The sequence below is a fragment of the Castor canadensis genome, chromosome 11, assembly GCF_047511655.1.
Source record: "Castor canadensis chromosome 11, mCasCan1.hap1v2, whole genome shotgun sequence".
NCBI lineage: Eukaryota > Metazoa > Chordata > Mammalia > Rodentia > Castoridae > Castor > Castor canadensis.
Genome location: NC_133396.1, coordinates 68,116,683 through 68,134,431, shown reverse-complemented (window position 1 = coordinate 68,134,431; position 17,749 = coordinate 68,116,683). Strand labels below are relative to the sequence as shown.

The following is a 17,749-nucleotide window of genomic DNA, read 5'->3' as shown; positions in this document are numbered from 1 at the left end:
ATCTCTCCCTAATTGCTGTTAATTTAAACAGGTTTTACGGCATCAGGAGGAAGAAGATCTAAATTAGACAGTTGATCAATGGATGTTGTCTAAAGGAGATGAATTTTTGTTGTGTTTTTGTTAATTATAAATAAGCATACAATGTTTTATACCTCTAGAACATGGGTTAATGTCCCTAATATATTTTGATTTTACATGCTTTATATAAAATTGATACTATAAATATTTTGGTGAATATGACCTACTGAAATTTCATTTTTTTCCTCATCCATACTACATTTTGAAATTGATCCATGTGATTACATATAGCTTAATATGGCAGTTTATTGATTTATTATTTATTTCTTTTTGGTGCTGTGGATCAAATCCAAGGGCTCATGCATGCTAGGCAAATGCTCTACCTCTGAGCTAAAAGCCCAGACTCTGCTTCGTTTATTTCACCTGCTGTGTGGGGTTCTTTTGTATGTTTGTGTCACATTACTTATCTGGCATGCTGATAAACATTTGAGGGATTTTTAAAACCTTTGTGTCTTTGTGATTGTTGCTTTCATTGAATAAAGATTTTTAATTTAAATTAGTTAAATTCATCGGTCCTTCATGACTCATGGTTTTGGTGCTTTTCTAGGAAATTCTTTCTAATTCTTACATTCCTAAGGCTCTCTTCCTCTACATTCTTCTGAAATTAAAGTATGCTTTTAAAAATTTTGTTTAAATATTTATTTAATCCTATTAATTATACAAAATGGTTTCATTGTGATTTTTCCTACCTGCCTACACCATGCTTTAACTGTATCCCCCTCTTTCCTACTTTCTCTTGCCCTTCCCTTTTCCCCCCACCCTTTTCCATTCCCTCATAATCTTTATTCTATTTTCAGGTAGTCTTTTTTTTTTTTTTTAATTTCCACATGTGAAAGACAACACAATACTTACCTTTCTGTGTCTGGCTAATTTTGCTTAACATTTTCCTTCATATGACATGATTTCATTTTACTCCATTGTGCTTATATACTGTATGGTTCGAATATGAAATAGTCCCCATAAGTTCATGCATTAAGACTAGGTCTCCTGCTGATGGCACTATTTTGGGATGTGTTGGAAACTTTAGGAGGTGGAGCCTCACTGGAAGAAGTAGCTCATTGGGGATGCATTATTGGAGCTGTCTCTTGCCCTGGCCCCTACCTATACTTCTCTCTACTTCCTGGCTGCCATGAGTGAACAGTTTTTCTCCACCTACCCTTCCACCATGATGTTCTACCTTACCACAGTCTAGAAACATTGAAGCCAGATGAACATGGACTGAAATCAATATAAATATTTACTTCCTTAAGTTGCTTTACTCAGGTATTTTGTCACAATGAAAAGTGTGACTAACATATATCATACATTTTTATTCATTCAAATCTGTTTATAGTCAAGTTGGCTGATTCTACAGCTTGGCTATTGTGAATAGTGTCATGATAAATATGGTATCTCTATTGGATGCTGACTTCATTTTCTTTGGGTATATACCCAGGAGTGATATAGCAAAAAAATATGGTATATCTATTTTTAGAGTTTTTAGGAACTTCCATACTAATTTCCATAGTGGCTGTACTAATTTACATTCCTACCAAGAGTGGGAAGTTCAATCACATTGTAACTTGCAAAAAACAAAACAAAACAAAAAGCCAGAATAATAAAGAAGACCAAGATCAGTTATTTCAGGTGACAGAGTGTAAACTTGACTTAGTTGTGCTGAATTTGTATATTATTGTTCTTTTTAGTGTCTATTACCAACTCAAGTTCTATTTGAATAATTACATAGCTCTCTTTACCCCTCAAGATGCTAATAACCAACTTCCCTGCATTCTTACTATATTTATACTATCCTTAAAAATTCATTTCTATAATTCTTATCTCTCTGAGTAAGGGGAGAGGGACATTCCTAGGAGTTGTTCCCATCTTCATAAATCATAAAAGAATGATTTGAAACCTCACACCTAAACTTATTAAAAGTTTCCCTATTTTCTCATCCATAGTCAAAAGAGAAATATGACTTCTAACTGTTAGTCATAATCAATCTTTTATTATTCTGCCAGATTCTTAAATATTAATAAATATTGTTTCCCCTTCCCTTCTAGGATGATGGAAAAATCCAGGTCCTAAAGCTTTACCCTTTTTTTTCCTTTTCTCCTTTTATTTTATTGTTTTTACATTTACTTACATGTATATACATTGTTTGTGTGCCACCTCCCCCTACTCCCTTCTGTGCAGAACCTGTTCCACCCTCTTCTCCAATTTTGTTGAAGAGAAAACATAAGTGATAATATGAAAGACATAGCATTTTTGCTAGTTTGGGATAAAGATAACTATGCAGAGAGATTCCTAGCACTGCTTCCATGCACTTGTGTATTACAACGCACATTGGTTCATTTCTACCAGACCTCTTCCCTACTTCCTTGTCCCCTTCCCATAGTGTCCTCTGCCAATTTAAGATTACTTTATTCACTCCTCAACAGGGAGCACATCAACCATGTTCAAGTTTTAGATTTCCTTCCCTTTCCCTATTTCTCCCATGCATGTTCTCCCCTTAGTGTGTGACCCATGTCTAAAATATTACTGCATTTATTTTGGGTCTATAATCTGCATATGAGGGAGTACATGATTTTTGGCCTTCTGAGTCTGGCTAACTTCCCTTAAGATGATGTTCTCTAGTTCCATCCATTTACTTGCAAATGACAAAATTTCATTCTTCTATGTGGCTGAATAAAATTCCATTGTGTATAAATACCACATTTTAAAAATCCATTCATCAGTAGTGGGGCATCTTGGCTGTTTCCATAGCTTGGCTACTGTGAATAGTGCCGCAGTAAACATGGATGTGCAGGTGCTTTTGTAATAACTTGAGTCGCATTCCTTTGGGTATATCCCTAAGAGTGGGGTCACTGGATCATATGACAGATCTATGTTTAGTGTTTTAAAAAGCCTCCATATTGTTTTCCAGAGTGGTTGCACTAGCTTGCATTCCCACCAGCAGTGTATGAGGGTTCCTTTGTCCCCACATCCTTGCCAACACCTGTTGGTGGTGGTGTTTTTCATGATAGCCATTCTAATAGGGGTGAGGTGGAATCTTAGTGTGGTTTTGTTTTCCATTTCCTTTATGGCCAGGGATGGTGAACATTTTTTCATGTGTTTTTTTGGCCATTTGGATTTCTTCCTTAGAAAAAGTTCTGTTTAGTTCTGTTGCCCACTTCCTAAAGCTTTACCCTTAAGCAAATTTTAATCACTGCTGCTAATTTTCTCTGATACTAATGACCAGTAAGCAGACGAAGAATCCAACGGAAGCTTAGCAATTGTATAGTCATGAGCTCACGGCATAAATCACACTTTGTTGCAAGTGTATAAGATCACATTTCAGACTCTAAAAATGCTTTGCCTACAACTCTTCAGTGATAAAGTATAAACAGTGGTGAACTCTGTTTTATGCTCCCAGGTTTTCAGAGTGTGGGATATACAGACTCTTTCCCTGCTACAAGTCTTCCATGACAGCCAGGGAGGACCAGGAGACATGCAGATTTATTCTATGATATATGATGCCAATCATGGCATGCTTATCACAGGTATGTGTGCCCAAACAACAGAAAATAAATCTCATATCTTGAGTTTTAACTTTTTTTTTTTTAAAGCACACTTGAGCACTTACTGTGGGAAAAAATGAGAAGGGAAAATTACAAACCACGATATTTATTTCAATTCAACTCTTTCCCCTTGTTCTGTAGGTAAGTGGATGAACCATGCAACTGCACTTTTCTGAAAATACCAGTCCAGTTCTTTGCGGTCTTGAACCTGGAAATGCACAGTCTTGGTGGAGCAGAAAAGATGGATTTAACCTGGTGCTTGTTGAGGGGTATGAATTGACTTTTAAGAGCAGGAGTATGGTCCTGTCTTAGAGTGTTGGCTCCAGCATGCATCAGAATGAGCTCCTCTTCTGTGGTAAGGCAACTTGGCCTCACAGATTGTGGGGAGGTGAGAAGGGGAAGAAGGGTGCAAACCCTCCCAGCTGCCTTTGCTTCTAGACAAAGAGCAACAGAGAAAAAGGAGCAGATCCAGGATGACAGATCCTGACCATTGATTCCAACAGATTGGTTGCCACCATTTTTAACTTTTGTGGTTACTTTGACAGACACACTAAGAGACAAGGTACCCTGTTAGTCATTTAGGGTCAATGCTGTTCCTTAGGTTTAGAAGAAAAACGAATGGTACTAATATTAATTCTTCTTTCTGGAACACTAAGCCAGAGTTGCATACCCTAAGCATATCCCACTGACCCACTGCTACCAGTTCCTGTGAGATTAATTAAGTCAGAGGAATGACTGGTGCTGTTTCTGGTGCTGAATACAATTATTTTTAACTTTTGTGTGCTTTTTTTCCTAGATTAGGAGTGAACTAAAACTTCATGATCAATAAATAATTTTCCATCTTGTGAGACAGAACATAGATCCAGTTGTAAGCACCCTCCACCTATCTGTCCTCCTCTAAAACTAGCATGACTTGAAATGGTCTCTTGGTGCCCCAATTTGCATGCCTGATTAGTGGGCTTGGCATTCATCCTATTTATCATTACAGGAAGTGAGGACTAAAATACCAAGACAAAAGAAGAAAGAACAGAAAAATCAAAATTTCTTCACAATCCTATATACTTTTGGTAGTACTTCTGTTTACAAAAATAGAGCTATGTATTGCTTAACCACTAAAACTGCAAACATTGGCTGTAGCCATCAACTTGACAGCAGAATCACAGGAAGTGTTATGAATTCATGCTTTGGTTAAAATGAGATAGCCTGAGGGCAGCCTTGTAAGCCACAGTGACAGCACCACTGCCCTCTGGAGGTGCTTTGTAGAGTGTGGCACTGCTGTTGCTGCCAATACTGTCATGCTGACTAAGGCAGCAACCATTTGCTTAGTCTTTTAACTTTTCATTTTATCATACAACCACCTGTTTTGTAAATGGCAAAATCAAACCTCAAACAGTTCAACTGACTAGTGCCTGCGACCTGTGTGGGTGCTGCATGAACCTGACTAACAGCAGAGGGCAATGAGACATGATCACACACAGACATATAGATATAAAACAGAAAAGTGGGATTGGGAGGGCTACACATTCCTGGTGGGAAATGTGACTGCTTACCTGAGCCAGAGTGTTTATTGTATAGGTCAGTACAAGGAAAAGACTCAGGTAAAAATCAAGCTTCAACAATTCTTTGATACAAGGTAAAAGGAGTGAGGTTTGGTGGACTAATTTTGCTAAGGCTATAGAAGCTTAATTACAACACATCAGTTCTGGAATCATCAAGGCACGCAGGACACCTTATCTAAGGTATTGATTAATGTAGCATCAGGGAGTCTCCTAACAGTTCTGGTACTTTATCTAGTTTTGCATCAGGGGGCTGTTATGCAGACACAGCAGGTTGTATTCTTCAAGGAGATGCAGGAACAAAAGTCAAGATGCCAGGTGCTGGGAAAAATATCGTAGGAGAGGCTGTGCAAGCTCCTAGTATGGAAAGGCTGTGCGAGCTCTATTATTTCCCAATCCAGGTTTCATGCCTGGTCCCCAACAGGATAGCAGAAGATTGGATCAAAGGATTCTCCTGAATCCCACTCACATTCATTCTCTGTACTTCCTTGTTCCATAGATGTAGCACAACTAGCCAGAAGAGTAGAAAACTGTCACTTGTCTGCAAGCAAATCTAATTTTGTTGACTTTTTTCTGAGTTAAGTTAGTGACTGCCAGTCTCACTTTCAAGGATCTTCAGTGAAGCTCCAAGTGTGGTTTGATTACCTAGTTTCCTGCCTCCCACAGTTCCCTGGCGAGGTATTTGAGCTGAGAAATGTTACCAAGTGAACCTGCTCAGTTCTTTTTTACACAGAAACAGATTTTATCATAAAATTCAAACACTTTAAGAAAGTGTTTAGTAATGCCCGCTAAAACTTACATGGTTGAGATATTTTTGGAGAAATTTCAGAAGCTCAATGCAAGAAGATTCATTTTTTTGAACTACAGAATGCTTTGAGATTTTATCAGTATTTCTAGAAATTACAGTAAAAAAAGAGCACGCGATTAGTTGGTTTTAAGAGTTAAATGATATTGTACTATAGTTAGTATAAAGAGTACAAGTGTAAAACCAAACCAAGTACACTTAGAAAAATGCTCTCTACCTCAGGCCCAGGCCACTGTGATGATTGACAGAGGATGTTGCATTGCTGACATTGATGTCACTAGCACTGATTTGGAATCATTCTCATTCAGTACATTTAATCACAGAGCACTTTACTGTTTGCTAGTTGAAAGGGTCTCTGTAGCAACACTTTTTGATCACTAAAGGGAGGAAGCTTCCATTCGCTGTGCACTGATCAGCAGCCTTGCTGTGCAACAGATGGAAAGCCATCCAGCGGGCACAACAAAGAATGGCAAGTGGACCACAGAAGCGAGGCAATTGGGGGTCAAAATGACCTATGCTTGAAAAATCCTGAAGTCCCAAATGAATGCTTTTCTCTGGCTGAATCACATTTGTGTATTGATCAAAAAAGGGAGTGTATTTTACCTCATTAAATTCATAGGCATTGCTATTACTAATCTCACTGGCCAGCTGTTTCCAAACCCAACTGGTTAGGTAAAATCCTTTGTAATCCCCAAGTTCTAATATTGAGCATTACGAAACTCTTACTTACATTCCAGGATCGAGTGTTATGGACATGTATCCTCTGACCAGGATGGTTCAAGACACAAAACACATTCCTCACACTCATGAACGGGAAATCAATGTCATGCTTTACAACAAATATTTCCACCAAGTGCTCACTATCTGCTCTGAGTCCATAATTAAGGTGAGTGCATGCTGTCTCTTTCAACAGGAAAAGGTAGAACAAATAGGATTTTAACAGGTAAATCATTCATGGTTAAGTAAATGCACCGGTACATATGATGACACCTTACATTGGAGCTTTTTTTGTTTTTGGCAGTGCTGGGAATTTAACACAAGGCTACTACTTGAGCCATGCCCCAGTCATTTGTTTTGTTTTTTTTTTTAAATCATGACTTTTTTCTTTTAATTTTATTTTCTTTGGTAGTATGGGGTTTGAACTCAGAGCTTCATGGATGCTAGGGTAGGTGCTCTACCACTTGAGCCACTCTGCCAGCAGTCATTTGGTTTTTGTTTCTAGATAGAGTCTTATACTTTTGCCTAGGCAAGTCTCAGATGGTGATCTTACTACCTCTGCCTCCTGAATAGCTGGGATTACAGCTGTGTACCACCATGACCGGCTGCATTAGAGCTCTTTCTAAGCTTTCATCAATACCTGGAAAACAGAATTTAAGCCAGCTCAAACCACATGGCACCTACATGCTTAATTGGATAACTAATGCCAGTGCTTCCTATCAAACCAGAAAATTTAAAGGAAATATAGCAGACAGAGAGAACTAGCTTGTATTTTTATTTAATTTTTAATCGAGCTATGATTAGAGCTAAGAAGGAAGGGAAAGAAATTTACAGGTGTTAGCTTTAACCAGGTACAGGATATGTGCTAAAAGCATTAAATCTATTACCTCATTTAATCCTCTTGAAAGTTCCCTGTGTACAGATAAAGACTTCCATTTTAAAGATGAGGAAACCAAGACTCAGAGAGATAAGTGACTTGCCCAGAAAGCGAGCACAAGGACTGGGATATGAGCCTGTGTTTGTCTGCCACGAACACCCATGACTTCCATGCACTATCCCTCTGTCCCTGTCACTGCTGTGGTGAGAGGCATGGCACTGGGCCATGCTAATTGTGACTGTCATTATGACCACTGAAATCACCTGGCAGTGCTGGTGGGAGGTGTCCATTCTTTTATTTCATGCATGCTCTCTAAGAGGAGCTGTATGGGTTAGTGGTTAGAGTTCCTCCAGATACCCCCAAATTCTGGCCCAGATTTGCCTTACCCACAACTCCTGAGTTCAGTTAACTATCACTCATTTCTGGTAATACCTAAAAATAAAAAAAAGATAAAAACTAAAATAAAACTTGCCCTGCTTTCTGTGCACTAATGACCTCTGAAGGGAAGTCTGTTTTCCCTATTTGGGAGAGGAGAGGGGCAGGGACATCTAGGTGGGGTTTTATACCTGATTGGTGGAGACAGATTGTACTTCAGGCATGGAAGATGGGTGACCCTGAGACTCATTCATGCAGTGGTCCACATTTCTCCCCCCCTTAAAGAGCTCATCTGTATCTGGAAACACACACAGGTTAGCAACTTGGGGCTTCAGGCCAAGCTGACTTCATTCAAATCCTGCTTGAGCACTTCCCAGCTCATGACTGGTCCCCAGACAATTGCTACCTCTCTTCTACACTCCTTCTTCCCCAACTGCAACAGCTGTCTTTCAGTTCCCTGGAGGAGAAGTGTACCTTCCCATTTCTGTGCCCTTTGACCCCAGCCCCAATGCCTCAAGGGCAACCACTCTGTATTGCCAGTGCAATTCTGTTTCTCACTTGCTGTCAAATTTACATCTGAACTTGGCAGACCCACAAAGAGGGAGAGATTCAGATGGTAAATCCACAGGTTTATGGCTTTTCCAAAGAGAGAGAATGATCATTCTTTTTTTTTGAAGATAGAGTGTTTTTATGTAGTCCAGGCTGGCCTCAAACTCACAGTCCTCCTGCCTCAGCCTACTGAGTCCTGGGATTGCAGATGTATACCACCACACCTGACAGAATGATGAATGTTGACATGTCTTTGGATTTTTAAATTAAATCTGACCCATTTACAGATGGCCTCCTCTGAGTCTTGCCCTATCCTCTTTCTCTATCTCTGTCTCTTGGCCTGTTTTTCTAATCAGAGAACTACTTAGTGAGCTCTTTCCTCTCATATGCTGTTCATCACACATTCTGTCCCATGACCCCTGGCTACAATTTTGGATGACTGTCACTTAGAAATAAATATAGTTTGATTTTTTTCTCTGTTCTACATTAAAATAAATTATTAGGATATTTTCTTTGTACAGGGGGAATTCATAGTGACAATTCTGATTAGGCTTATATTGTACATTCATTTAATTGCCATCCTCTTTTCCCCTCAACCTCCTTTCCACCCCACTTAAAGCAATTGCAAGAGGTTTCTCTGTTCTATTTCATATATCTATATGAAACCCATCAACCATATACCCTCATCCTAATCTCCTTCATTCACCCTTCTCCTCCCACTAGTGTCCCCCTCCATACACACACACTGAACCTATTTTACAGTCCTGTATTTCGTTCTTAATATTTAAGTTGATGTTCAAAGGGGTTTCTCAGTGTATCTCCACTGTGAGTGTACTTTATTCTGGTCCAACCCCTTCCATCACTCTCCCTTACTCCTTTACCTCCCATCCCCCATTTTCAACAGCTTTTAATACACATCCTTATATCCTCTACCTTCACAGATGTAGTGTTTTATGATATTACTGATGCTCTGTCATTCTCTTATCTTTTCCCTCATTCCCTAAGTTCTCTGTTGTACATTTATTTGGTTTATTTCTATCTTGCTGTTAACTTTGTCTCACACTATAGTAATGTGTTTATCAGTTTTCCATTACCATAACAAAATACCTGAAATAATCAATTTTAAAAGATGAAAGGCTTATTTTGGCTCACAGACTTAGAGGTTTCCGTGCATGGTTGGTTGGTTCCATTGCTATTGACTCTTTAATGAGACAGTACACCATGGCAGGAGTGTGAGGTGAAACAAGCTGCTCATCTCATGGTAGTTAGGAAGGGAGAGAGAGGAGAGGAGAGGTCAGGTCCCAATATCCCCTTCAAGCGTCTGCCCCCAGTGTCCTGAAATCTCCCTCTAGGCCCTACCTGTAAAGGTTTCACCACCTCCCAATAGCACCAAGCTGAGGACCACACCTCTAATGCAGGGGTGTTTGAAGGACATTCCAGAGCCAAACTGTAGAAAGTAACAACTGACCACAGTCTCAGTCACGTAAATTTGCAGCAGATACACCACAGGACAGGACAGCACACATCCTTTAGAACTTTCTGTGATCAAATCAAAGTCAGGGCAGGGCTGGGAAAGGTGACAGGTGTGGAGAGCACCAATTTGGAGGCTGTTTTGAACATGGAAAAATTTAGATAAGAACTTTATGAACTACTTGATTTTGTTGCTGTTCTTTTCTACAGGTATGGGAACTTGAGACTGGCCTCCAAATATATCATATTTTAGATCCTCACGGCTTCAATATCGAACTGACCTGCGCTTCTATTGATGAAAGTGGATTTCTTTTTGCCACAGGAGCATACAATGGTCAGACTAATGTTCAGAATATAATGTTTCTGCTTTAGTGTTCTGAGGAGATGTGCCAGGAACTCATTCATTTTTTGGGTTGGAGGGAGAGTACGAATTAGTGTGCATGGGGAAATACGTCAGAGAGAGGGCTGTGTCCCCATGAACAGTGATAGTCTCTCATTTAATGGGCATATGAATGGCCATATTTAATGAGCAGTGATGTGAAAAATAATCAATAACTTACATTGCATTTATATAGTAACTGTCACTGTTCACAAAGCCCGTCACATACACCATCTTGTTTAATCTTTGGTGGAAGGGTCTGTGTTGCACTGGTGCATTCTGTCTTTCTTCTTTGAGGTACTATTAGCCAAGTGACAGGCATTAGATCTAATGCTATGGCCACACACGCACACTGTGGTGCTAGGCATTAAATTCGGGGCCTCATGCATTCTCAGCACGCATTATACCATTCAGCTACATCCCCAGCTCCTACAACATTTTTGTTTACAGTAGATTTGAGGACCAGATAAAATATCCAGCCAACCTTGATGTAGAATGCCTAAACTTCTATATTGGACTTGTTTCTATGTCTAGACTCCTTGGAGGCATGGGGCACGTCCAAATTGGGAGAATGTCAGGTCCAGGATAAGTACTTTATTTCATGTTTCTTCTGCTGCCGGCTCTGCCAGACCTTCCAGGAACTGGAGAGCTGCAGACTTTTACCACATCTTGTTCTGAACTCCTACAAAGGAGCTGCTTTGCCTAGATGATATGGCCAGCTGCATACACTACATAGAATAAGCTTATTCTAGGGATATATTTACTAAATAAATGCTGACTCACAAACCAATTGATGGGACAAATGAGCATCCTGATGTGAAAATCTGATTTTTGAAAATGTGAGCAGAAGATAACACTGCATGAAAGAAAATCAGGAATGCTGAGACGCAAATAAATGCAACCGGAGTGCAAGACCCTGGAATGCATTATTCCCTCCTATAGCAATGCTTAAGAAAGCAGTCTACCCCTTGTACAATCAATATACTCTAACAATTTTTTAAAAACTTAGCCTTACTGTGCCATAAGTGCACCCCATGTTCATAGGAGAAATTCTAATCCTAGAAATTCTGAGCAATGTACACAATTTTTTTTATCAATTAGGCAACTTAATATATGGCTGACAGTAGTAGTATTTTCAAGCAAACAAGTCACATTTTATATTGTTAGTCCTATAATGTAAGAGTCTTTTAAATATTGACTGTTTGTCCTTCCCAGAGCTACATAAGTTAAGTTGACAGACATTGTAGGTTCAAGACCACCAGAAGTAGGATTCTCTGATTTCATTGCAGCTCTGGCCACAATGATCAGTCCCCTCTCATAATCTCACCCTCACCACCACCTAGGAGGAACTGAACACAGTACCTCTCCCTGCTCTCTGCCTAACTTGGGACAGCCAAAATCCCAAGGTAGGAGGAGAGCTGGGCTATGGGACTGTGGTCTGTCTTAACCAGGAATGAAAGAAAACATGACAACTTCCTTTGTATGACTATGTTCCTGAAAGACCATACAATCCTTGAGGGCAGGAACTATTCACTTTATATCCAGAGAAATTACTGCATATGAGGCGTTTGGGGGGTATTTAATCAGTGGTTAATGTTGGTAGTGAACAGGAGAGATGATAGGGCATATGTGTTCCTGATGGAGGTCCTAGCACAGGGGAAGGAAAGCAGCATGGTGGAAACCTTGGGTGTCCAGCGGGACTGGGACTGAGGGATAAGAAATGGGATGTTAGGGTTAAAGAGAGGAAGAAGCATGCTGGGAAAGGAACCCACTGGATTCTAAACTTAGGGTGACAACTGGAAAAGCCTATGTGAAAGGACACTTCTCTACACAGCAATGAGCTAGAAATAGGCGATCACCCACTATATTGATTGCCATCCCTTCAGGTCCCTTCATCCAGATCATTTAAATTAAGTGAAGGAAATTAATGGTAATCAGGAACTGTCTCAGTCCATTTGGGTTATTATCACAAACTGCCACAAACTGGCTTATAAGTACCAGACATTGATTTCTCATAATTCTGGAAGCTGGGAAACCCAAGATCATGGTCCCAGAAGATTTGGTGTTTGGTGAGGACCCTTTCTGGTTCATAGGCAGAAGCTTCTGGCTGTGTCCTCATATGGTAGAACTGGGATGAGGAAGCTCTATAATATCATTTTATAAAGGCACTAGTCTCATTCCTTAGGGCTCCGCCATCATGACCTAATTACCACCAAATACATTTACACTGAGAATTGGGTATTGACACAATGTATTTCAAATATTGAAAAAAGAAACTTGACACCTTTTTCTTCTCCCCCATGAAACCAACGAAACAGCTCCAAGCTTGATAGTTTCTTAACCTGTTAAAATTCTCTCAAACCTGTCATTATCCAATAAGAGCTAAAGTCCTGAAACATATCAGCACCATAGGAAGTGTGACAGCTAACCTTCCTGTATGGGGGTGCTTAGCAAGCCAAAAGCACTGGGAGAATAGACATAAAAGGTTCACTTAAGAAAGAAATCTCAGCACTCAGAGTAGTGGCTCATGCCTGTAATCCCAGCACTTGGGAGGGAGAGGTAGGAGGATCTTGAGTTTGAGGCCAACCTTGGCTACATAGTAAGTTCAAGTCCAGCCTGGGCTACACAGTGAAACCCTAACTAAAAAAGAAAACAAACAATTTAGTAAGGAGAGTCTGAGGGTTTCAAAGCAAACTGTGTCTGGCATCTTTGTGTTTTGTAACAAATACCTGAGACAATCAGCTTGTAAGGAGGAAAGGTTTATATTAACTCACAGATTTGGAGGTTTCAGCCTATGGTCAGTTGGGCCTGTTGATTTTGGGCCTGTGGTGAGGCAGCACCTCATGATGGGAGTGCATGTTGAAGCAAAGCTGCTCACCCCCTAGCAGCAGGGAAGGGGCCAGAGTCCAACAATCCCACTCAGTGACACCCCAGTATGACCTAAGGCCCTCCAACAAGGCCCCTCTTCCTAAAGCTTCCACCATCTCCCAATAGCACCAAGCTGGAGAACAAGACGTTAACACATGGGCGTTTGAGAGACATGTATCCAAACCAAAGCAAACGGTCACAGACTTCAAGAGACTGTCTGGCCCTGTTTGTTTTTATCAGCCTATGACAAATGAAGGCACACTGAAATATATTTTATGCACAGCAAGGTTAGGGAGACTTACCTGCCAGTCTTAGTAAGAAATAAATACAGGATAAATTGTTTGTAGAACCCTCTCAATGGGACTGATGTCCCCTGAGCTAAGAGCAAGGCTTTCTATGCCTTATTGTACTCACAGGTCTTTTCCTCTGTGTGCTCAGGAACAGTTAAGATCTGGGACTTTGGAAGTGGGCAAGAGTTGAAAGCACTGCCAGAAGGAAAGGACTGGAAGGAGGAGGAGCACTGGCTGCAGAGCCTAATTTTCCTCAAATCTGAAGAGAAACACCAGTACCTGGTCCTTGTCTTGGAGCGGAATGGGACTATCAAAATGATCCAGGTTCACAGTGCCATGTTCATATTTGTGCTATAGGTGGCGTTGGGGAAATCCCAGTGAGTCAGCAAATGATGCCCGTTTAACTCCTGTCTTGCCAGCCAGCTGAGGATAGCATGTATTCACCACCCTTCCTGTGACATAGCTAACTTTGCCCAGGTCAAAGAAAAAGCAAAAGGCACAGACGCTTGGCCCAGCATCCTGTCCACTGCGCTCTTACTGCTGGATGGGCCAGGATTCTATCTGGGTCCGTCTGGAGGTTGAATTTACACACGGCTGCTGCCACTGACACAGCTCATGCCTTCATTTGGCTTTCCAGACTGGCTCCTCACAAGGCTGTGTCATTTATAACCTACAGTACATCCAGGCTTGCTCAAGTCACTTTTTCTGTTTCTCACCAAACTTGCTCTGTTTATTTTAAGGTTAATGATGCAATCTGCTCAGGCCTGTTTTAGAAGGACTAAAATAGGCTAATTTATTTTTCTGTAACCACCTAAGAATATTAAATGCCTTCTTCAAATTTAAAGTGGAGGCTACAATAATTTATCATGGCTGAGTGGATCTCACTCTGTCATCTAGAACTCAAGGACTCATTGCCTTGATTATTCTGCTCTGGAAACTAAGATCAGAAAATAAGTCCAGAATAGGACAGCAATCATGAAATACCAGCATGGGTGAAGATGACTAATGGCCTTTTAGTTAGAGAAAAGGAGTGAAAAACTTCCATGACTCAATATACTCTTCCCTTGTTATCTGCACAATCCAACATGGCACCATGGAAAGGAACGTCTGAGTAACACACTCTGAAGCACAATAGGACAATTTTCCTTTTTAAAGATCTTGCACTTGCTCACCAGGATGCCCTTCCTCTTAGACAGTTGTCACAGACATTCCTTTTTTAAGGAATGCTGCCGCAAAAAACCATGGTTCTGTTCACACATCAAAATTGTTTGATGTGGGTTCTACTGCAGTGTTTTTCACTTTGATTATCCTGGTACTCCATTCAGGACCTGTAGATTCAGGTTGGTAAGGGCAGAATATTCTCTTATTTATATTCGTATTCTTGCCCAGCCCATAATAGGTACTCATTAAGGACTGAAAGAATAAGGAAATATAAGAAACTTCTTTTAAAATAGATAATAGTAAATATAGAAGGGATATTAGGGGAATTTTTAAATCTCCTAATTAGCTCTACAGAGCTGACAATATAATAAGATAAATAGATAAAAATTTAAATGAAAGTGGAGCCTGAGACAAAGAACCAAAATACCATTGCTACTTTTGCCCTGAAAGTTTTCCACAGCAAATCAGGGTTCAATTCTGGTGACTCACATTATGAGAGGTCAAAGGTCAGAGCCCAGCCTTCCTGAGATAAGGGGTTTCATGTCATGTTATGTTGGGACCCAGAAGCTCGCTGCTTGGATCTAAGAATATGCCTATTCCCACAATGATGTGAACACTAGTCTAGGCTGTATGCACACTACTGACTTATATCTTTAAATTCACACAGATATGAGTGAATACAGGTGTGAGAGCCACACCTGGAATCAAAAGTTTTCATTAAGGGAAGGGCCTTTATCCATCAATCAGTCAAAGTCCTCATTTTACAAATAGGAAAAATAAAGCCCAAAGAGAATATGTACTTATCTACAGTTGTACTAGAACTAAGACTGGAAATCAGCTGACTTCACCCTGACACCATCATTCTCTCCACTCTAGCACAGCTGCTTTTCCACCTGGAAAGATCAACCAGTCTTAAAATTTTGGCTTTTATTCCAATACAAAACTCAAAAATCAAAACTTAACACAATCCCACCAGTAATAACCAGTTAGAAAGCAGAAATATAGACTAAATGATTGCATTATAATAGCAAATAAAAATGTAAGGTACCCAAAATAAATTTAACAAAAAATATACAAGAGTTTTGTGAAAAAAATTGCCTAGGGCATAATAAAAAGCTTGGGTAAATGGAAAGATACATGCCATATTCATAGATGGTCTGTGGCAAAGGTATCATTATTACATTCAAACAATAATAGCATGTTTAAATAAAACGAAATGAAAAGACAAGTCCTAGACTGTGAGAAGACAACTATGCCTCAAATAATTGGGGACTTAGGGGACAAAATATCTAAAGAAATTTCAAAAATCCAGAAAGAAAACAAAGAATCCAGTAGAAAATGGACAAAGGACAGACAAGGAAACCCAGCTGGCTGTCTCACCAACACATGAAAAATGTTCAACTCACTAGCAATTAGGGAAGTACAATTGATGTAATTAACATATTTTAATTAGTTTAGACTGTCCCATTTCAAACTATCAGACAGGCCAAAAAAAAAAAAGACTAAATCAAATAATTCCAGCATGTAAGTTTACTTGTTCATGTACACATGAATACACAGAACACACATGTGTCATATACATATATATGACATTGCTTTCAGCCTTTTAGCCATTGTAGAGTGCTGTCTGCCTGCATGGATTCTTCTTCTGCTTGCTTATTTCAGTTAATATTTTTGAGATTTAAATGAGTTATTTGTACAAATGTACATGAATGTAAAGAAAGGGGAACTCTCATCTACTCTGGTGAGAGTGGACATGGATAATTCTACCTGGAAGATCCAGTGGACAGTATCTAGTAAAGTTGATGATATGCATATCTTGTAATTCCATAATTTTACTCTGGTCATACTCTCTAGAAAGCATTGCACTTGTCCATAAAGATCAGCAGTGAAAAACTGGCAACAATCTCAACATCCAGGTTGCAAGTGAATTTTAAAAACTGTAGAATACTCATCTTAAGGTATAAAACTGTTAAAAATAAATGAACTAGAGTCCCATGTAATAATTTGTGTAAATCTAAAAACATCATACTAGTGAAATAAGCAAACGGAAGAAGCCATGGAGTTTGATAACATTTATAAAATGGCTAAAAGCCTGACAGCAGTATCATTATACATATATACGGCATATAACATATTTGTGTGCATATGTAGAGCTATTTGAACTTCTGAGACTAACATCACATTCAGGTTTGTGAATACGGTCAGTAGAAAAAGGAATTATATCAGCACGGGATAAGATAAGGCTTAAGATTTGTTAAACTGGATGACGGATGTATCACTGTGTAGTCCTTTTCTCTGTGTCTTTAAAAGAGTTCAAATAAAAATCACTGAGCGCTCACATCTCTGTGGGTTCTACTACAGGGTAAGGAGGATGACGTTTTCCTCACAGCGATTTGGGAGCTGCCTGACGCCATGCCTTACCTGCAGCTCGGAAACCACGTTGTGCATCTGAACACTAAGGAGAGGAGCATGTCTGTTCCGTTCCCAGCTGTTGAATTAATTGTTCAGACAAGCCTTTCTCAACATAGTAATGTAAGTTTCATTTCTTGATTTTTTTAGTTTTTATATTCTATTCTGGAGAATATATTGTATATATTCTCCAGAATATCTATATATATAATAAATAAATATATTGTATATATTCTCCAGAATATCTATATATATAATAAATAAATATATGTAATGAGCTTCTCTGTACTAGTTCTCAGCTCCTAAGTTTTTTGTGTATGACCAAATTTCTTCTTTATTCCTGCCATTTCCTGTGCCCACCACCAACGGATTTTCTTTTTGGGAAGTACTGGGGATTGAACTCAGGGCTTCAAACTTGTTAGGCAAGGGCTCTACCCGCATCCTCCACCAATAGATTTTGAAGCCAGTCCTAGACATGATGTCATTTCACCACCGAGCATTTCAGAATGTATCTCTAAACAATAATGAGTCAAAAATGGCGACAATGCCACTACCTTCTAAGATAGTTTTGAAAACAATTTACAAGAAGTTTTTAATATCATCACATGTCCACTCAGTGTTCAAATTTCCCAGAATTTTCTCACAATTTTCTTTATTTTACTTTGTTTCAAAC

The 17,749-nt window shown here is 39.5% G+C and overlaps 1 protein-coding gene across 1 annotated transcript in view; it reads left to right on the top strand.

Annotated features, from left to right (window-relative positions):
• Positions 1-17,749, top strand: part of Wdr64 (WD repeat domain 64) — a 131,758-nt gene that overhangs the window by 73,009 nt on the left and 41,000 nt on the right. Inside the window, exons 11-15 of the mRNA XM_020174737.2 lie at positions 3,473-3,599; positions 6,716-6,864; positions 10,177-10,300; positions 13,652-13,827; positions 17,029-17,199. Coding sequence (XP_020030326.2) covers positions 3,473-3,599; positions 6,716-6,864; positions 10,177-10,300; positions 13,652-13,827; positions 17,029-17,199 — 747 coding nt within the window. The remainder of the gene's footprint in view (positions 1-3,472; positions 3,600-6,715; positions 6,865-10,176; positions 10,301-13,651; positions 13,828-17,028; positions 17,200-17,749) is intronic.